Source organism: Carlito syrichta, unplaced genomic scaffold, assembly GCF_000164805.1.
Source record: "Carlito syrichta isolate Samal-C Ts95f unplaced genomic scaffold, Tarsius_syrichta-2.0.1 Scaffold312093, whole genome shotgun sequence".
Lineage (NCBI taxonomy): Eukaryota > Metazoa > Chordata > Mammalia > Primates > Tarsiidae > Carlito > Carlito syrichta.
This window is the reverse complement of record NW_007256189.1, coordinates 278518-301136: the sequence shown is the minus strand read 5'-3', so window position 1 is coordinate 301136 and position 22619 is coordinate 278518. Positions and strand designations below refer to the sequence as shown.

The window sequence follows — 22619 nt, the reverse complement described above, 5'->3', positions numbered from 1 at the left end:
ACAACAGGAACCTATTTCCGTCTTCACAGGCTGTCTTTTCTTTTAAAGATGTGGGGTACAATTCAGGGGTAGGTATACAAATGTTCATTATGCAGGCACCCCTCCCTCTCCTGGCAGTTTCCTTTAACTGTCAATCCCATCCCCCCTCCCCTGGCAGGTTCCCAGTACTGCCAATCCCTTTCTAATAGTATTATGATAATTGTTCAAGGTCCGCTTATGAGAACATATGGGACTCTGTTCTTTGTTTTTGTGATAGGTCACTGAGTATGATCAATTCTAAATCCAACCAAGTTGCTGCGAAGTCCATATGTGGTCCTTCTTTATGGCTGCATAATATTCCATTGTGTATATGTACCACATTTTTAAAAATCCAGTCCAGTTTGGATGGGCAGTGTGGTGGGTTCCAGGTTTTTGCTATTGTAAATAGAGCTGCAACAAACATGCATGTGCAGATATCTTTTTTGTAGAATGATTTGAGTTCCTCCAGGTATATTCCCAATGGGGGGGGGAGTGCTGGGTCATAGAGAAGGTCAATTTCTAGTTCTTTCAGAAACCACCACGCTGTCTTCCAAAGAGATCGCACTAGTTTGCATTCCCACCAGCCGTGTAGAAGCGTTCCGTTTTCTCCACATCCTCACCAGCATCTGTTGTTGTTTGTTTTATTAATGATGGCCAAATTCTTACTGGGGTTAGGTGGTATCTCAGTGTGGTTTTGATTTGCATTTCTCTGATGATGAGTAAGGCTGAGCACTTTTTCATGTGTCTGTTGGTTGCTTGTATATCTTCTTTTGAGAAGTGTCTATTCATGTCTTTTGCCCACTTTTTAAAGAGGCTGTTTGTTTTTTTCCTTTCAGCATGTTTGAGTTTCTTGTAGATCCTAGATGTTAGGCCTTTGTCAGATATACAGTTGGCAAATATTTTTTTCTTATTCTGTGGACTGTCTCTCTGTTTTCTTGATGGTTTCTTTGACTTTGCAGAAGCTCATCAGTTTGATGAGGTCCCACTTGTCTATCTTACTTCTTATGGTATGGGCATAAGAAAAAAGGTAATGCGCTCCTCCTTGTATGTTTTGTAGAATTCTGCTGGAAAGCCATCTGGTCCAGGGCTCACAAACTGGCTTTATCTGTAAAAATATTTCAGTCCATTCAGAGATTTTGAGCAGTCTTTCCAGCGTGGTCCATGAGTGGGCTTGTTGCTGGTGTTCCCAAGCTGACTGGCCTGGGGCGGACCTGTTAATTGGATCTCCTGGAGTGGACTTGGAACTGAGGTTTGACTTTATGCCCTGGATCCACAGAAGCTGGCCTGATGTTGGAGTCGACCTTGAGTTTGAATCTGCAGGGATTCACCAGTTACTGAGAGGAGCCTGCAGACATGTGCCTTCTGAGATGAGGACCCTCAGGGCTGGCATGAAGCCTAGATCTGCCGGGGTGCTCCTGGAGTCTCAGACTGTGGAACTGGTCTGGTACCAAGATCCATTGGGGTGGCTTTGAACCCTGGGTCTGCTGGAGAAGGCCTGGACCTTTAGTCCACTGGAGCCTGGGGCCACCGGGGCTGGCCTGGTGCTGAGTATGGTCTGGAGCCTGGAGTTGCTAAGATCAACATGATGCTGGGGTGGACTGGAGATTGAGTCTGCCATACAGGCCTGGAACCTGAGGCTTTGGTGCTGGGGTGGGCCTGGTGGCTCAGTCTGTGGCTGTTCACTTGGAGTGTGGGACCACGGGGCCTTGCTGGTGCTGGGTTTTATGGAGGCAGGCCCGGTGTTGGTGTCCAAGACCAAGTCTGATGCCCATTTTTGCTTCCTCCCCCTAAGCAGAGGGTATCTCTTTCTGTGCTGTGCTGCTTGAGGTTGGGGAAGGGATGACACAAGTAATATAAAACTGTCTTTTCTACCTTCTTCAATATATCTTCTGTTTCTTTCTTTCCTTCTTTTTTTTTTTTTTTTTTTGAGGTGAGTTCTCACTATATTGCCCAGGTTGGATTATAGTAGCTATTTATATGCATAATCATGGTACGCTACAGCCTTGAACTCCTGGCTTCAAGTGATCCTCCTGTTTCAGTCTCTTGCATAGCTGCGGCTACAGGCATATACCACCACATTCTACTTGACCATGTATAATTCTTTCTATTTGTTGCTGGAGTTGGGTTGTTAGTATTTTTGTTGAGGATTGTTGTGTCTCTAAGAGATCATTGTTTTTCAGTTTTCATTTCTTGTAATATTTGTGTCTGGTTTTGATATTCAAGCATTACTGGCCTCATAACTTGAGTTGAGAAGTAAGTCACCTCTTTGATATTTTGGAAGGGTTTGTGAGCATTGATGTTAATTTTAAAAAAATACTTGGTGGAATTCACCTGTGAAATCATCTGGGCCTGGTTCTGTATGGTGGGTAACTTTTTTAAATTACTAAATAAATCTCTTTGCTTGAGATAGATCTGTACAGATTCCTATTTCTTTTTGAGTCAGTTTTGATAATTTGTGTCTTTCTAGAAGTTTCTTCATTTTATCTAAGTTATCTCATTTGTTGGTAGATGGTTGTTTAAGGCATTCCCTTATAAGTTCTATAATTTCTGAAATATATAATCTTGTAACTTATAAAATCTTATAATTTCTGTAAGGTCTATAGTAATGCCTCACTTTTATTTTATTTTAATAATAATAAAATCCTCAATTTCTTTTCTTGTTCATCTGGCCAAAAGTGTGTAAATTGTGTTAATATTTTCAAAAAATCAACTTTTCTTTGATTTTCTCTCCTGTTATAGCTATTTTCTATCTGCGCGTTTACTCTCCTATCTTCATCATTTCCTTCCTTCTGCTTTCTTTGGATCCAATTTTCTTTTTTCTCTCATAATTTCTTAAGATGGAAGGTTAGACTATTTTTTTAAAGGTCTTTCTTCCTTTTTAATGTAGGTGTTTACAGCTAGATATTTTCTCCCAATCTCTGTTTTAGCTGCATCCCATAAGCTTTGGTATATCTTGTTTTTATTTCTAGTCATTCAAAGTATTTTCTAATTTCCCTTGTGACTAATTCTTCGGCCCTTGTGATTTATTCTTTTGGTTGTTTAAGAATGTGTTATTTCATTTCTACATATTTGTGAATTTCCAAAACTTTAAAAATGTTTTCATCTCAAATGTAACTCCATTGTAATCAGAGAACCACACTTTGTGTGAATTCAGTTACCTGAAATTTACTGAGGCTTACTTTATGACCTAGCATATGTTCTGTCCTGGAAAATGCCATCTGTGTCATTAAGAGGAATGTGTATTTTGCTTTTACTGGGTGGAACATTCTATACATGTTGGCTAGGTCTATTTGGTTTATAGCATTTTTGATCATCTGTTTCCTTGTTTATCTTTTGCCTAGTAAGTATATCCATTATTGAAAGTGGATTATTGAAGTCTCCAATTATTATTGTTGAATTGTTTATCTCACTTTTTAAATTTGGTCAATATTTGTTTAGTATATTTTCAGATTCTGTCGTTAGGTGTATATATTTGTAATTGTTATGTCTTCTTGATATAGTAAATTTTTATCATTATAAAATTTCCTCTGTTAACACTAGTAACTTTTAAAAACATTTATTTTGTCTGATATTAGAATAACCACTCCAGCTTTTCCTATGATTACTACTTACCTGATACATTGTTTTCTATACCCTGACTTTCAAACTATTTATATCTTTCTGTCTAAAGTGTGTTTCCTGTAAACAATATATAAGTGTATTTTTTAAAAAATAGACTCTATCGGTCTCTACCTTTTCTTCAACTTTTGATTGGATTGCTTAAATTGTTCACATTTAATGTTTTTACTGATATAGTGGACTTTATGTCTGCCATTCTATTTTTGTTTTCTGTATTTTTCTTTTACTGCTTGATTTTTTCCATTAAATGAATATTTTCTAGTGTAACTGTAATTCTTTCAATGACTTTTCATTATATTCTTTTAGTTATTTTCTTACTGGTTGCTCTAGGTCTTATCACATACATCTTAACTTATAAGCATCTACTTAGACTTATACTAACTTAATTTCAATATTATATATAAAGATTACACATATATTTGCTTCTCTTCCTTTTTGCTATGATTGTTTCACTTTACGTATATATATGATGCAAATTTCAAACATTTGCTACTGTAATTGTATAATTTTATGAGTATTAAAGAAAATGAGAAAAAAAGAAGAGGAAGGATAAATTATAGTTTGTAATATTTACCTTCTTTTTCACCATGTTTGATTCTTCACATTTGTTCCTGAGGGTTAGTTTTACTCTTTGATGTCATTTCCTTACTTTAACAGAATTTTGTTCTCATCCACCCCCTTTGTGCTAGTATATTACATTGCAATGTTATCGACCAAATAATACAATTATATATACCTTGTTTTATACAATTGCATTTAAAATTACTTAAGAGAAGGGAAAAACATTAATCTATAGTATTTTATAATTACATAACTACTTTTGCTGATATGTGTGTGTGTGTGTGTGTGTGTGTGCGCGCGCGCGCACGTGTGCGTGTATGTGTGTCCACGTGTAGTTAAATTACCATCTGAGGTCACTTGCTTTCAGCTTAAAAAACTTCAGTTTTCTTGTAAGGTGAGTCTGCTAGCAACAAATTCTCTGTGTTTGTCTATCTGTCTGAATTTTGACTTCATATTTGAAATATATATATATTAAAAGACGCTTGGTGACAGTTTTATTTTTCTTTTGGCATTTTCAATATGCCATCCCACTGCCTTCTGGCCTTTATTGTTTCTAATGCAGTGTAAACTGTTAATCTTATTGGGGTTATCTTATATGTGGTGAGTCATTTTTCTTTTCTTTCTTTCCTCCTCTCTCTCCTCTCCTTTCCTTTCTTTCTTTCTTCTTTCTCTCTCTCTCTCTCTCTCTCTCTCTTTTTCTTCCTTTCCTTCCCTTGCCTTCCTTTCTTTCTTGGTTTACTTTTTATCATTTGGACTAAGAAATGCCTGAATGTGTATCTCTACATTTATCCAAATTGGAGTCCATTGAGTTTCTATGTGTTACCTCAGTAATTTCTAAGTATGAATACTTTTTTGGGGAGTTATAAAATATATTATAAGTTGTAGCCTCTGAGTGCTAAGATTATACAGCTGAATTAAGCAGTCATCAAATTAACAAGAAATTATGACCAAACAATCCATACGTTGTTTTCTCTTTATACTTTTAACCATAGGAACAAAATAATCGCTTAAGATCTGACCCATGATTCGTGTAGTGCATGACAGTGGCTCAATGCATAGTTTGATTGCTGATTTAGTACTCTCCATCTTATCACCCTAAAAAGATGATTCCCTAACATCCTTGATTCTCTGAGTTAAAAGGTAGCGGGTGAGCTTTAGATGAAAAGGAGAAAGCTACTTCTCGACTAAAGCTCACATATTTCAGCATGTAGAATGCTTTACCTGGGTTGTTCTGCCCTAGGGTATTTAAAGAAATCTTTGGTCGAATTAGCTTTTGCAAGGAGAGTAAACATTTTTCTCTTTCATTCCAACTGACTGTAGTAACTACCTAGAGTATTGTGGCAAAAAGACTTTTGAGTCCATGTGGTCAAAAGCATAAATGCCATGATCTGTTAGCAATGCCTGCCATGATCAAGAAAAGGGTGTGTGTGTGTGTGCGTGTGTGGCATTTGTGTCAGTGTTTGCTACTTTTGACCTGGGAGATAAATAGGACCTAAAACATTTTCTCCTGAATCCGTTGTATAATGTAGGTCTCTAAGCACAAGAATAATGCGCTGTGACCCATGGAAGCTGCCTTGTCCTTATTTAATTTGGGAGTATTTAGTTTTAATTCCACAGGAATTAACTCATGAAACTGCTTGTCAAGAAGTATTGCTGTGATGAAAAATATGTAATCAGTTATCCACATATACCTGAATATCACTTGAGTCACATCTGATACTTATCAACTAAGAGAGGGTCCTTTTCCCCCCGCTGTTCATAAAAAATCCATGTGGCTCAGATACTTAAGGATTTCAGAGTTAAAACATTCTGGAAACCTTCAGTTTGAGAACGTCAGGTAGACCACTTCACTGACTTTCTTTGAGAGTGAAATCATTTAGTGAATGAGAGCTGTCACATAGACTCTTGACTTTAGCATGGATATTATAGGTCATTTATTCCAGACTCCTGCTGAGTGAGCTGCTGAAATGACTGCAGTCACTCAATTTCTCCAGTTTCCTGGATAGCAGCAAGATGCCAGCCCTGGCAGGTCTCATAGCATCTTTGCCTTTCAGAGACCAGAGAAAAGCTGCTTGGGAGAATGTTGTACATAATTAGAGTACCAGTCAGTCACTTAATTGAATTTGGATAGATATGAAACACCAATAAACAAACCCATAGGCAAAACATCAACAATTCATCTCTAATAGTGAGCCTACCAAAATGCTGTGGACAGGACCAGCGACATAATTTTCAGGACCCAGTGCAAAATGAAAATATAAGCTCTTTGTTAAAAAAAATAATTGAGAATTTCAAGATGGTGATAGCAAAGCATTAAGCCAGGTGAGAAGGCCTTCTAACTGTGGGGTCCTGTGTGATTGCACAGGTTGTATGCTCATGAAGCTGGTTTTGCTGATGGCATAATTTGTCTTAGAAAGTCCCAGCATAAGAATATATTTTGCAGTTGGTTAAAGCATGTTTGCGTGTATACAAATCAGCTTATGTGTTCTACACAACAGTAGTTTCAGGCAAAATTGTGATGCATAAAGTCTATCTCTCTAGCTCTAATATCTAGAATGTACTGGCCTTATCTACTTCTGCCATTGTCTCCTCCTGTTTCTTGTAGGCAGGGCGAGGATGTTGGTTACAATTGTGATTCTCTACTGGGAGGACTTGCCAGAGATCAATTTCTTTAGATGTCATCCAACCAACAAATATTTTTTCATTCCTTCTGCTGCACCTTTTAATATAGCCACTGGTTAATATATATATAGATATAGATATAACTATTTAAATTTAAGTTAATGCAATCAAATTAAAAATTGGGAACCTGGCATGGTGACTCCTGCCTGCAATCAAAGCACTCTGGGAGACTGAGGTAAGAGGATCGCTTAAGTCCAGAAGCTTGAGACCAGCCTACAATGATAGTGAGACCTCGTCTCTACAAAAAAATAAAAATAAATCCAGCTTTGGTGGCACATGCCTGTAGAGTCAGCCACTCAGGAGGTTGAGGTAGAAGAATTGCCTGGAACCCAGGAGGTTGAGGCTTTGGTGGGCTGTGATCGTGCCACTGCACTCCAGCCTGGGCAACAGAGTGAGACTCCAAGTAAAATAATAATAATAAAATAAAAGATAAACATTTGTTTTCTTGGTTATATTAGCCGTGTCGTAAGTGCTTGATAGCCACAGGAAGCTAATCGCTAGCATCGTGTATAGCACAGATATAGAACATTTCTGTCATTGCAGAAAATTCTGCTGGACAGAGCTGGTCTATACCTTCCAGGTCAGGGGCTGGGGAAGCAAGGCGGAAAGAGAGATCATTCTTTTGGGGACCACGTGAACCATAGAAGACTGCTTCTCTTGATATTAGGTGGGAAGAGAACACGGGGTGTGGATAGACATGGCGTGAAAATGTTCGGAACATAGACAAGAAAATATGCAGAAGGAGTCATGGGAGACAGGCAGAGAGAAAGAAAATCTGAAGGTTGCTGATGCAATTACGTGGACTAGAGGGAAGAGAAACTGAGCAGAATTTCAATGCCTCCAACTTGATATAATTACCTATTCTTACTCTCAATTAAATACATATTTATTCTATAACCGTCCTGCACCAGATATTAAGAGCCGCCACTGAGCTTTTAAGGATTTTAAAGTTCATTTCTGCCAGCCTCTTCTGCCTCTGCTTAAATATTGATGACCCCAGGATTTAGCTGAAGGCTCCTTTCTGCTCCCACTAAGGTGATTTTATCCGTTTATGAATTCAACGACTGCTTATGCCGTGATGACTCCCCAAACCTTAAGTCTCTAATCCAGACTCTTTTGCTGCGGCCCCAGGGTCACATATGCAAAGACCTGTGAGGGAATGCCATGGTGTGACTCAGAGGTGCCTTGGACTCCACATGGCCAAACCTAAATGCATCCATTTCTTTTTCTCCTCCTGTTGCTCCTACCTCAGCGAATAGTGCCATTGGCCAAGCAAAAATTGTAACAAAACCAGCAGTAACCACCAAAGTAGTAAGCATAGCAGCTAACATTTGTGTAGCTTCTTTTATTCCAAGCGCTTTATGTACATTATCACATTTGAGCCTCATCATACTATGATGTAAGTGTTGTTATTACTATGACTGTGATCTTACAGACGAGGAAAGGAAAGCACAGAAAGATCGCACAGGTAGAAGGTGACAACTGTGATGCGAATGTATACAGGTCTGTCTGGAGACTCTGCTTTTACTTTTGTGCCACACTCTTAAGGCATTGGCATCACCTGGGAAGGAAAGGAGCTCCGTAGAAATTCAGGACCTCAGACCCCACCCAGTCCTAAAGTCTGCATTTTAACGAGATCCCCAGGTGGTTTTTGTGTAGGTGATGGTTAGAGTTTGTGATCTAGAATCCTCCTTCCAATTCCCAGCTGCCCGCTGCATTTGAGTGACAGTGACAAAAATTGAGCTGTCTTCCTTTCACACCTTTCATTCTCCAGGGCAGCCCTTAGGTGAGTTCTTCATACCGTCTTACCTGCATTATGGTGGCCACGTGTGGCTAATTGCCTTCCATCTGTTGCCAGGATGATTTTGTAAAAATATTAATTTGATCATGCCATTCCTTTGCTTAAACTCCTTCAGTACCTCTAGGATAAAATCCAATCTTGTTAGCTTTCACAGTCTGGTCTCTGTGGATCTGTCCAACCTCATCTCTTGCTGTTACTACTATGCTTCTTCCACACAGTATGTGCTATAATCCCTCCGCAGTCTCAGGGGCTGCAACTCAAATGCCTGTCTACACCCGTGAAGTGAGGAAGAGGCTTGGGTGAGGCTATGGGGAACAGGGAGTTATGCTGTGAGTAATTGTCACAACCCTGGCTCTGGTCGGAGCAGGGACTATCAGCTGGGAGAGTGGTTGCTGTGAGACAAATGTTTACTTTGTCAGAGAGAATAGAAATCTGGATTTGTATGCTGGCAGTTATCTTTAATTTGTGTGTGTGTGTGTGGATTGAGGCTTCCTTCCAGATTGGAAGAGTGTTGAGTGCTACATTTTCTTTCTCTAACAAAACAACAATTTGGTGAAAATTATAAAAGAAAATCGTTCAAGATTTTCAGAAATTGTCCTAAGGGCATATGATAAATGGAGCTCTGTCTTATGGAAACTGTATTCCAGGGTTTCTACACTCACCCAGGGTTTCTACTCTGGGTGAGTGTAGTCAAGAAGAGGTCTCCCTGTTCTTATAGCTCCCTGTACAGAGCTCTGGTATCATTGGGGTAGGGCAGGCCACCCACATGTGACACTTTCCCCAGCCTTGTGATGCAAAAAACTATTCCTAGCAGAGATGACTGAGAGAGACAGATGTGACCCCCTTCCACCATCTAACCCCTCCTCACAGGGTAGAATTGCAACTCTAGGTGTATCTGGCCGGCAATACTAGACTCCAGCTGTATCAACTTGCTGTCAGAGTGGAAGTTCTATACCACAATGGACAAGCTAAGACCAGAAGCTTCTACCTCCTTCCTCTGAGCCTGTATCTGCCTGTAGAGCAGGGAGTCACTCCAAGAGACGTGGGGTACTTCCTCCACCTCCAGCTTCTGGGTAGTGATACAGAAGTTCTGTCCAGAAGTCTCCTCGTGGAGGATGAAGATTTCCCCAGCTCTGGGAACTGGTCTTATTTGGAACAGAGTCTAAAGGATTCCATGCTTAATGGTGTTGCCTGAAACAGTAGAGATCTTGAGGGGGAACAATTAAGAATGTGCTCATGGTTCCATGATGCTACTAGCAGTATGCAAGATGGCAGCACAACCAGAAGTTTAGCAGAAAGAACCGGGAGGACAGCGGATGCTCTAGAAGGTTGTATGCAAGCCCGAGGCTGAACCTACTCAGGAACAATCAGAGTAGGATGAGGGGAAGACAAATTAATTCTCCAGCTTGCATACAGACCCACCAACAAACAGCTGAAGCTGCACTGGCACTAGGGTCCGAAGCCCAACCTTTGATTAAACACTGCTGGAACAATAAGCTACTCTGACCCAAAGAAAACTTCTAAGAAGTCAGGCTTAACAATGAAATCACCCGCATCTCTGGTACTCTGGAAAACCGTATGTATACCCAAGGAGTATTTAGATACAACTCAGGAGTAATTAGAGGGAAAAAAAAATCCAAGCAACCAACACATGGGTCAAAAGGCAAACTCCCTGAATTGTGATAGCAGCCTCCATACCACATATATCCACAAATCTGCTTGGTCAAGGTGTCTTAAATATAATCTCTGATGAATAAGTAGCTTATGATGACCCAGGGGCAATTCTGGATAGCCAGGCTAAAAGAAAAAAGAAACAAACAAGATCAAGATCACAGAAATAAAAGGCTGAATACTGCAGAAGAAATAGACTTTGCAAATTAGTTTCAAAGTCACCATCATATAAATAAAACAATCAAGTAAATGACAATGACGTTAACTCTGGGTTGACGTACAGAGTTGCCATATTACATTGTCTAAAATGAAAAATTTTTAACAAGAAATTATGAGACATCCGAAAACACAGGAAAGTGTGACTCATGCACAAGAAAAAAATTAGACAACAGAAACTGCTTTAGAAGGGGTCCAGATGTTGGACTTAGTAGCTAATAACTTCGAAACTACCATTATAAATATATTCAGAGAACTCAAGGATGCCACATCTAAAGGATAAAAGGAAGGTTATAAAGATAATATCTCATTAAATAAAAGCTATCAATAAAGAAATATAGATTATATAAAGGAGCCACACTGAAAAGTGCAGTCATAAAAGTGAAGAGTCTGACTTCCATTTTCTGCTCTGGTATGCAAGGAGCTTAGAAGATGCCATTCTGTCCTAACAAAAAGCAAACTGAAAAATTAACAACTCTTCGTAGATCTGCTGGAGAAGTGAGGTGCAGAGCAAATTGCTGCCCCCCAAAGTGGAGAGACAGGCAGGTGGATACAGAGAATCACAACTTAGAGCAGAAACCCCCACGGAACCAGTGCTAGCATAGGGAAATATGAACTGTAAAGTGATGAATTGTGGAAGCACAGTATGGACAACTCTGAAAATTAAAAACTCCAGGAAGACTCAGTCATAGGGAAGGCCTCACACTTGTGTAACTTTTACCTCCAGAACCTTAACCAGATTCTTACAGCAAATATCAGAGAAAAATCCTTTCTTGCCTCCAGCAGGGAGAAAGGAAAAGAAACTATGTTGAAATGTGCCAGAACATTCTGCTATGTCTGCATTGTCTAAATATATATTCTGAATCATCTCTTCAACAAGTGTTGCTGGGACAGGCGGATAGCTAGTTGCAAAAGAATGAATTTGAGTTCCTTACACCATACATAAATATAACACAAAATTATCATAGATATAAAGATAAGAGGTAAAACTACAAAACTCTCAAAAAAGCATGAATAAATCTTGGAGATAGTGGATTTCTAGGCTTTCTTAGACATAACACCAAAAGCATAAGTGATAAAAGAAAATATTGATAAGTTGGACTTTATCAAAACTATTTTTCTCTTGCTGCAAATAATACCTTCAAGAAAGCAAAAAGGGCAACCCCTTCGGGTCCCCTCCCACTGTGGGAGTTTTTCTGTCCTCTCAATAAATCCTGCAAAAAAAAAAAAAGAAAGCAAAAAGACTACTCACAGAGCGGGAGAAAATGTTTGCAAACCATATATCTGATAAGGTATCTAGAAGACATGAAGAACTTTTGCAAAACTCAGTAATAAAAAACAACCAAGTTAAACATGGGCAGAAATTTAGGCATTTCTCCAAAGAAGATATACAGTGAACAAGCACATGAAAATATGTTCAACATTATTAATTATTAGGGGAATGGAAGTCAAAATCACCCTGTGATACCATTTCACACTCACTAGGATAGCTGCCATCAAAATGACAAATAATAACAACTGTTGTCAAAGAGGTGAAGAAACTGGAATCTTCATTCACTACTGGTGGTAATGTAAAATGGTGCAACCATTTTGTAAAACTATATAGCAGTTCATCAAATTGTTAAGCATGGTTATCATGTGACCTAACAATTGAACTCTTAGGTGTGTATATAGGAAAAATTTAAAAAATTCTAATACAAAAATGTGTTTAGGAATGTTTATGGCAACATTACTCATAACATTTGAAAAGGAGGAACATTCTGAATGTCCAACAATTGAGTAATAGATAAGTGATACATGATATATCCATACAGTAGACTATATTTGGTAATAAAAAGCAATGAAATATTGGCACATGCTATAACATTGATGAATCTTGAAAATACTATGCTAAGTAAAAGAAGCCAGTCACAAAAGGCCATATGACATATGTTCCTATTTATATGAAAAGTCCAGCATAGGTAATTCTACAAAAACAGAAAGAAGACTAGTGGTTGCCCATGTCTGAGGAAGGCAGGGGTGGAATGGGTGGGGGAGAAATGGAGAGTGACTGGTAAATGAATATTGGTAACTGGTAAATTCTTTTGATGTAATGAAATTGTTCTAAAACTAGATAGTGATAATGGTTACCCACCTCTATGAAAACATTGGATTGTACACTTTTAAACGAACAAATTTTATTGTATGTGAATTTCATCTCAACAAAGATGTCTGAAACATGGGGAATTGTTTAATGAATATAAATCTGAATATACTCTATGAATATACACTATATTGTACAGCAGATATTTATAACTTATTCATCTTACAACTACAAGATGAATAAGTTATAAATATCTGCTGTACAACATAGTGCCAATAGCTAACAATACAGTGTTGTATACTTAAATATTTGCTAAGAGGGTAGATCTCTTGTTAAATATTCTTATTACTCACATGCACAAAGATATACAAGGAAACTTTTGGAATTGAGGAACATATTTATTACTTTGATTATGGTAATGGCATCATGGTTGTGTAAACCCAGATTCATCAAGCTGTATATGTTAATTATGTGCAGTTTTTAAAATATGTCATCAATTATACCTCAATAAAGCTATAAAAGAAAGGGTCAACCACTGCCTAGCATATGGCAAACATTTAATAAAGGTAGGCTAAGATTTTTTTTTAACGTGTCAAGCACAATTCTCTGGACAGTTTGCCACCTGTCTTTAATGGTAAAGTAGAAGGTTGTCAAAGGTGACTGAAGGTCTAAGGACATGGGGAGAGGGCAGTGACAATGACAGAAAGAAGGCTGCTGGCAAGGAAGCTGATTTGGGGATGGAAGAAGAATGGGAATTTAGGGGGAGCTATGTTGAGGGTTCAAGTGGAAACATCCAGGGAAGATGAATAAAAAAGAAATAGTTTTATCTCCGTAGCAGAAGAATTTTGGATAAGCAAATATAAACTCTCCTTGTTACTGTGATAAACTACTGAGAGTTTCACATAACATCATATGTAGTGAAGTAGAAGATTGGATAGCAAGGTGTAAGCCGTTAAAAGTATGCTTATAAAAATGGTCTCTTATAGGTGTCTTCAGAAGACATATTCTTCGCAACTTCCATCCCTCAGTGCCATTCTCATATTCACAAACGAAGCTCTGTCCATAATACAACGGGCCATCACCAGTATCATCAACCGGACTCCTTCTTGGTTGTTGAAGGAAATCATCTTGGTGGATGATTTCAGCTCCAATGGTGAGCAACTTGATCAAAGAATCATCGTAAAAGTTACTGCTTTGTTGTCTGTGCTTGGCTGGAAAGAGGTTTCAGTCAGCATTTAGGACACCTTGGGCTTCTCATGTAGAGAAAATAAAATCATTTGTCGAGGGTCTTTTTTGTGCTAGTCACATTTAGTCTTCACAAAGCCAAGACAGAGGATTATTGTCTCCGTCACACAGATGAGGAGATTAAAACGCAGAAAGACCATAGAGCATGCCTAAATTTCATGGTCAGCCAGCAGTAGAGTTGGGAGCTAGACCAGTACCATGTGCCTTCAAAACCACTTATGCCTTTCCTCTGCATTATGAAGGAGTCTATCGTAAGCAGTGAAGTGGAGGCCCAAAGAAGATTTCAGACACCAGGAAGAGATTTAGAGTCGTTTCTTATTACGAAAAGAGCCCTCTTCCTGGGTAGTTCAGCCTGGCGGAAAGAGAGATTTGGGTGCTGAGACTTTTCACATTGGTCACATCTCCTGCTCACAGGATGTCTAGCCCACCCAGGGAGGACATATGGAGAAGTAGGAGGTAGCAGACCTGAATCCTTACTTCCAAATTCACAATGCCACCTCCTCCCTTATACGTGCTATGTCATTGGGTAACTTAATGTCTCCATGCTCTGATTTTCTTATATGCCAAACATGGATGTTGATAACAAGTGTTTCATGAACTATAGTGAGGATTAAATGAGATAATAATGGCAGTTAACGCAGTTTGTTCTAAGCACATTACATGCATTAGCTATTTTAATCATTACTCAACAACCTTATGAGGTTGTGCCCATGTAATGGGCACTTTTTTGCCCATTACATGGGTGCAAAAGAACTAAGGCTTAGACAGGTCAAGGAGTTCGCTCGATATCACACTGCTAGTAAATGACAGAAATGAGATTTCACCATACACTTCAGAGAGATTTGACCATAAACTTCAGAGACTAGCCACTCACTTAGCTCTAACCACTATGCTCACTGGTATGATACATAAATTATGTATAGCATTAAGCATATGGTAGCCTCTCAGTATGGGATAACTCTTAGTTTTATTAATTTTGTGTACCAAATGAAACTGGAATTAAGTTACAAAACCTTAGATGTTTGGGCTAGCAGTAAGAAAGAATTTTCTGCCAGGCTCAGTGGCTCAGCCCGTAATCCTAGCACTTTGGGAGGGCGAGGTGAGTGGATTGCCTGAGCCCGTGGGTTCGAGACCTGCCTGGGCAACTTGACAAGATCTCATCTCTACAACAAATCAAAAATTAGCCGGGCGTGGTAGTGTGTGCCTGTAGTTCCAGCTACTTGGAAGGCTGAGGCGGAAGGATTGCTGGAGCCCAGCAGGTCGAGGCTGCAGTGGCCGGGAGCAGCCACTGCACTCCAGTCTGGGTGACAGAGTGAGACTCCAACTCAAAAAAAAAAAAAAAAAAGGAAAGAAAGAATTTTCTATGGGCTATGAAGTAGTGGCCCATGGGAGGAAGAATTGGTTTCTACTCTGGGGATATTTAAGGAGCAGATAGTTTACAATAGCTTCAAGCTCTCTCTGAGGAAAGACAGAATAAAATGACAATTTTAACCTACCTTTTTGAATTTTCAGACACTAAAAATACTTCTCTTTATCCTCTCCATACCTTCCAATCTTACCCTTCCAACATAAAATATAAGAAAGCGCAATTCCTAGAGAAAAATTCTGCCAAAAACCAAAGAAAAGAAGATGGCAGTTTTTGCTAGTTTCTGGGCATGGAAACTGACTCCAAGTTGCATACCTGGTTTTATAGGCACAAAATAGAAGGTTGATTAGAAAAATCTCTGCCCTAGACAACAGAAGACACCCTGGCTCTGTTCCCTGACTCTCTGAGACAACCTCTGGCAAGTCCTGTCACCTCTCTGAGACTCAGCTTCTTCATGGTACAAAAGTAAGGGTTGTACTAGAAGACCACTAAATATATCTTTTTCTGTGGAAAGAAAAAGAAAATGAGTCTGTAACTCCATGTTCCATGAGGAGTAGATAAGTCTTGATTCAAGACTTTTTCCTATGGAAAAATAAAATCAAAAGATACAAGATGACAAATGTAGGGTAGACACAAACCGAGAAATCAGGTAAAACTTCCTGCAGTTCTAAACTTTACCCGATCATAACACATTCCTATCACTTGGGTCTGGAGCCCATTTTTTTCCATAGAGAAGATTTGTTTGGGTGGGCACAGAAGAGGGAACTGTTACCCATTCTTTGATGTCACAGGAACAGGAATTAGCTTCTCTCTCATTAAACATAGAAGCATGATTAATGATTAAATTGCACCTACACTTGAGTATAGCTCTAATATCCTCTTTGTGTCAAACTGAGAAAAATAATTGTCTCTACCATGCCTGCCATAGGAGAAACCCAATATCCACGTGATTTTGGGAGAAGTTACTCAACTACTTCATACCTTAGTTTCTAAATCTGTAACATGGAGAGATAATGGCACCTACCTGACAGGCCCCTTCTGGGAATGAACGATATCTGGTACTTCTGTTACACTGGGGAAACAGATATCCCAGATAGGAAGCGACACAGAATTAGGTAGTGTCATTAGCCAGAAGTTGGCAAAGAGATTAGTTTGTAACCTCTGTTGCAGTGTGTCCTCGAGTATGCCAGCTAGTAATGTCTAGAACAAAACGGTTTCAGTTGTTTACAGATTCTCCAGAAAGTCTTGAGAGTTTTAGGTATAGAGAAGATGTTCCAGGCTGTTCTTGCAATATTGTCCATCAGCACCTGAACCTTAGTTAGACTGGGTTTTTCTACTCATTCTCTTGAGAATTTCTTAAAAAGCACTTATAACAGTGCCTGACATATAATAATCAGTATTATCATTCTAACATCGTGTAACTGGGAGGGCAAAAAAAAAATAGGAATGGTAGTAGTTAAACCTCAGGTGGAAGAGGGAAGCCAGGTAGGTGCAGGGGAAATGCTACCCATTTTCTCAGCAGAGTCTGTAAAACTGTTTATCTATGCTAGAGGAAATTCAACTGCTATTATATCATAGTATAACATTTAGGCACCACATTAATTACTGCACTCAGAATTTCTATAGGTGTGCGCTTGGTTCGCAGGAGAACTAAAGGGTTTTTTGGATGAGAAGATTAAGCTTTACAACCAGGAATATCCAGGACTACTGAAGATAATACGGCATACTGAGAGGAAAGGTCTGGCTGAAGCACGCAACACTGGCTGGGAAGCTGCCTCGGCGGATGTGGTTGCCATCTTGGATGCTCACATCGAGGTCAACGTTGGGTGGTAAGCCTTCTCAAGGCTGCTTCTTCTAGGGAAGGGTAGAAAGGAAGTTTTCTTTTGTTTTTAATTTTAAATTTTAAATATGTGAGGTCCAATTCAGGGTTAGGTATACAAATATCCTTTTTTTTTTTGAGTTGGAATCTCACTCTGTTGCCCAGACTGGAGTGCAGGGGCCCCTCCCGGCCACTGCAGCCTCGACCCGCTGGGCTCCGGCGATCCTTCTGCCTCAGATCCTTCCGAGTAGCTGGAACTACAGGCACGCGCTACCAGGCCCGGCTGATTTTTTGATTTATTGTAGAGACGAGGTCTCGCCAAGTTGCCCAGGCGGGTCTCGAACCCGCGACCTCAGGCAATCCACTCACCTCAGCCTCCCAAAGCACGGGATTACAGGCTCAGCCACCGAGCCCGGCCAAATATTCTTTATGTAGGTACCCTTGTTAATGAGGTGTGCCCCCACCCCTGGTAGTTTCCCAGTACTGCCAATCCCACCCCCACCCACCCCTGGTAGTTTCCTACTACTGCTAATTCCTTTCTTTTATTTATTTATTTATTTATTTTGAGTTGGAGTCTCACTCGGTCGCCCAGACTGGAGTGCAGTGGCCGCTCTCGGTTACCGCAGCCTCGACCTGCTGGGCTCCGGCAATCCTTCCGCCTCAGCCTTCCAAGTAGCCAGAATTACAGGCATACGCTACCACGCCCGGCTGATTTTTTGATTTATTGTAGAGATGAGGTCTCGCTGCCCAGGTGGGTCTCGAACCCACGGGCTCAGGCAATCCACTCACCTCAGCCTCCCAAAAGCGCGAAATTACAGGCTGAGCTACCGAGCCTGACTGCTAATTCCTTTCTTATAGTATTAAGATAGTTGTTCAAGGTCTGCTTATGAGTGATAACATGTGATACTCGGTTCTTTATTTCTGTGGTAGATCACTCAGGATTACAGCCTCTAAGTCCATCCAAGTTGCTGCGAAGATCATACTTTTGTCCTTCTTTATGGCTGTGTAGTATTCCATCATGCATATATACCACAGTTTTTTGTCCAGTCCTCTTTCAATGGGCTGCATGGTTGGTTCCATGTTTTTGCTATTGCAAATAATGCTGTAATAAACATGCATGTGCAGGTAGTTTTTTCATAGAGTGATTTGAGTTCCTTTGGGTATATTCCCAGCAGGGGAATTGCAGGATCATATGGGAAGTTGATTTTTAGATCTTTTAGGAATCACCACGCTGTTTTCCACAGATGCTGTACTAGTTTATACTCCCACCAACAGTGTAGAAATGTTCCCTTTTCGCCACATCCTCTCCGACATCTGTTGTTTTTTGTTATTGATGATGGCCATCCTGACTGGAGTAAGGTATTATCTCAGTGTGGTTTTAATTTGCATTTCAGAAAGGAAATATTGTACATATGCTGAATACAAGAGAAGTTACTAATTGTGGAGATAGGGAGAGTCAGTGCAAGACCTTGAGCAAAGGATAGCTCCAAGAGACATAATGCTTTTATGCAGGGATTTTGGTTGGGTAAGAGGAAGTAGTGTAGTGCTGGAAAAAATATCCAATGGACTGGGAATATTGACAGCTGGATCCTGACCCTGACTTTGCTAAATATTTTGAGACTTTGACCAAGTCATTTCACTTAACTAGGCATTTGTGTCTTTATCTGTAAAATGAAGAAATTATACTTTGGCAATTTCTAAGGTATTAATTCCCCAGCCCTGAAATTACATGCTACAAAGAAAGCTGTGTTCTTTAGAGTTTGGGGAGAATCACACAGGAAAGAGATACCATTTTCAAAACAGGAGATCCAAGAGATAACGTAAATTCAGGCAGAAGACTTACAGTCCTGCTTCTCAGTGGCCTGGGGGTGGTCATGGGGTACTAATTTCAAATCTGCTTTTGACATGGGTCAGCTGCCCACAGCCCCAAATATCCCAGAAGCTACAGAGATTCTTGGGACTCTGGAGAGTCCTCCTCACTACCAAGCACAGCCTAAATGGAGAAGGTACTCACGTCAAGGCAAGGCGCTTGGGGAAACTTTATCTGCTCACTCCTGCTCTTACCTTCACTTCACAGCTGGGCTTCTGCACACTCTTCTTCTAGGGCAGAGCCCATTTTGGCTCGGATTCAGGAAGACCGCACCGTGGTTGTGTCTCCTGTGTTTGACAACGTTCATTTTGACACCCTCCAACTGGAGAAGTATGAATTGGCAGTTGATGGGTTTAACTGGGAACTGTGGTGCCGCTACGATGTACTGCCACAAGCCTGGATTGATCTGCGTGATGCCACTGCTCCAGTGAAGTAAGTCTGAGTAGGCTCAGGGAACCTGTGTGCCACACGGGTTGTGAAGGCAGGAATGAATTGTGGGGGTTTTGTCTATCCTGGTGGTAGTAATTGGAGTAGGGTGGGAGGAGTGGAAGAGATGGAGTGAAGGACAATGGACAGGGGGAGAAAAGAAAAAACCAATGAGTTGATCTCTGATAAGAAATCACAGACACTTTGGGCTACTTAGGGCTTTCAGACACAAATCAAGTGAATATTTAAAGTTTTAGAAAACAATTGGGTCATGTCAAACAGTATTAGGCGATGAGGTAGGGATACTAAGATGAAAAAGACGTCATTTCAATATAATTTGAGAAGGATTTTGATAGCACACCGTGCAAAGGTAAATTACGGGCACGTAGTCAAGCCTGAGGGTTTAGAGAAGGCGCTAAGGGTAAGAAGCCCAGACAAGGTTGGGCATATTTGGGATGGTATGGCTGTAGACAGGTAAAGAAGAGGGCGAGGTAAAGGCCAAACCATCACTGGGCGTCCCACTGCACACCTCCCTGCTGACCCGTTGCTGTGGAGACTATTGTCACTTTCTTGCTGTGTACTCTACAGGAGTCCTTCCATCATGGGCATCTTGGCTGCTAACAGGCTCTTCCTGGGAGAGATCGGCTCTCTGGATGGTGGGATGCTCGTCTACGGAGGAGAGAATGTGGAACTTAGCCTGAGGGTGGGTACATTTCCCTTCTCTTTACAGGACAAAGAAGAAGAGGAAATAAAGGGAGGGGGCAGGATCTCTGGAATCCTAAAACAAAGCTGGATGTCATTGGTTCAAGAGGTGGACAAATTCTCATGTTTCCTGGTCATTAGGCTAGGGAGGGGTAAGCAATTGGACTTTTGGAGTGAAATTCTTTTTGGTATAGGCCTATATAATCTGGGGAGTATGGATGGGAATAGGCCTACATAAGGGGGGGAACCCCAAGCACCCAGACTTTATTTATAAAAAATTGTATTTCTTTTTATGTGTTTAAAATTCAGTCACCTTCAAAGTACTCTCCATTTGATGCAACACACCTATTGAGACACTTATTTCAAAGCTCAAAATACTTTTTGAACTCTCCAATTTGGATGCCTTTCAGTGCTTCCACCATTTTTCGTTTCACCTCTTCAAAAACAGCAAAACCTTTCCCTTTGAGGACTTTTTTTTTCATCCAGGGAAACTAAAATAAAAGTCACTTGGGGTGAGATTGGGTGAATAGGGACAGTGGGGCATGGGTCAGGCCATTTTTGATCAAAAACTGCTGAACACTCAGCATGGCGTGGGCAGGATGTTTGTGTAAATCGCCCATCCTGAAATGGGCAAATGCATTCAAAGACTCTTTAAAAAAAAAAATTCACTGAAGCCAAATGCAGCCTCTCACAACAACGCTGGCTGCTACACTGATGCCAACGGGTTCCTAGAACACTCACCTAGCGAGATAAGCCTGTACTATAAGGGGCCTGCCCTTCAAAAGATAATTCAGTTTTTGGGGGGTTCCCTTTGTGTAATCTAGGAGGAATGGGTGGGAAGGAATAGAGTTGAGGACAGGCAAATATTGTCCCTATTTCACTTGAAGACTCTGGGCATTTTCCAAGCATCTCCTGGGATAAACCAATACAGAGACAGACATCTCTGTAAAAGTCCAGGCAAAGACAGAGAAAATTGGAGTGGGCACATGGAACAGGTGTAGACAGCCTGTTCCTGTGTGGACAGCCAGAGACTGTCATGATGACCCGAGTTTATGCTGATATATGAGGGGGAACCCCAAAAAACTGGAGTTTTTTTTTGGAGGATGGGCCCCTTGTAGTACATAGGCTTCCCCTGCTAGGCAAGTGTTCTAGGAACACATTGTCATGGGCTTACCAGCTAGTGTTGTTATGAGAGGCTGCGTTCAGCTTCAGTGAATTTTTTTGGAGAGTCTTTCAATGCATTTGGCCATTTCGTGATGGGTGATTTACACAATCTGCCCATACCATACTGAACACCATACTGAGTATTAAGGAGTTTTTGACCAAAAACACCATAACCTCTATGTTCCACCATCCCTATTCACAAATCTCGCCCCTAGCGACTATTTTTTGTCTCCCTGGAAGGAAAAAGTCCTCAAAGGGAAATGTCTGGCTGATGTGGAAGAGGTGAAGCAAAACTCAGCAGAAGCATTAAAAGGTGTCCAAATTCACGAGTTCAAAACTTGTGTGCAGTGGAAAAAGTGTCCCAATAGGTGTACTGCATCAAGCAGAGAGTACTTTGAAGGTGACTGAAGTCTAAACATGTAAGAATAAACACACAATGTTTAAATAAGTAAATTCCATTTTTGAGGGACTCCCCCTCATATAGTTTTTTTTTTTTTGAGTTGGAGTCTCACTCGGTCGCCCAGACTGGAGTGCAGTGGCCGCTCCCGGCAGCCTCGACCCGCTGGGCTCCGGCCATCCTCCCGCCTCAGCCTTCCAAGGAGATGGAACTACAGGTGTGCGCTACCACACCCGGCTAATTTTTTGATTCATTGTAGAGATGAGGTCTCAACAAGTTGCCCAGGCTGATCTCAAACCTGCGGGCTCAGGCTGTCCGCTCACCTCAGCCTCCCAAGGTGCAGGATTACAGGCTGAGCCACCGAGCCCGGCTTGTATAGTTTAACCTAGGACATGTAGCCAGGGATGGATAGGACTGCATTGCACGCTCAAACCAGTTCTAGTTCTGACCAGTATCCTTGTGTCTTGAACAATGCAGGCATCACACTTCAGCAGTGAGGCCTCTTGCCTGGTCCTGACAGCTTCCCATGCTTTTTTAGGTTAAATGAACAACCTGAATTTTTGTGCTCTTTAAGGGAATTCAGGGTGCAAACCAAACCAGACACTAGAGAAATCGGAAGGGCGAATTCATATTACATCTGTGTATCAGATTGCTACTGCTAAAAAGGAAACAAGAAAACCATGTAACAAACCATTCCCAATTGGGGGCTTAAAGCAATCACAGGTGATTCTCACAGATCTGCGGGTCCAGCTGGGCTTGGGTGGGGCAGCTGTGTTCCATGCTTGTCATCGTGGGACGCAGGCAGATGGGACAGCAGCTACCTAGGGAAACAAGGCTCTTTTTTTTTTAAGTTGGAGTCTCACTCCATCGCCCAGACTGGAGTGCAGTGGCCGCTCCCGGCCACCGCAGCCTCGACCTGCTGGGCTCCGGCGATCCTTCCACCTCAGCCTTCCAAGTAGCCAGAACTACAGGCACACACA

General features: G+C 40.8%; 1 protein-coding gene across 1 annotated transcript in view; it reads left to right on the top strand.

Annotated features, from left to right (window-relative positions):
• The window catches only part of GALNT8 (polypeptide N-acetylgalactosaminyltransferase 8), a 47261-nt gene that overhangs the window by 8707 nt on the left and 15935 nt on the right, over window positions 1-22619 (top strand). The window contains exons 3-6 of the mRNA XM_021718338.1: window positions 13637-13803; window positions 16907-17090; window positions 19185-19382; window positions 19965-20079. Coding sequence (XP_021574013.1) covers window positions 13637-13803; window positions 16907-17090; window positions 19185-19382; window positions 19965-20079 — 664 coding nt within the window. The remainder of the gene's footprint in view (window positions 1-13636; window positions 13804-16906; window positions 17091-19184; window positions 19383-19964; window positions 20080-22619) is intronic.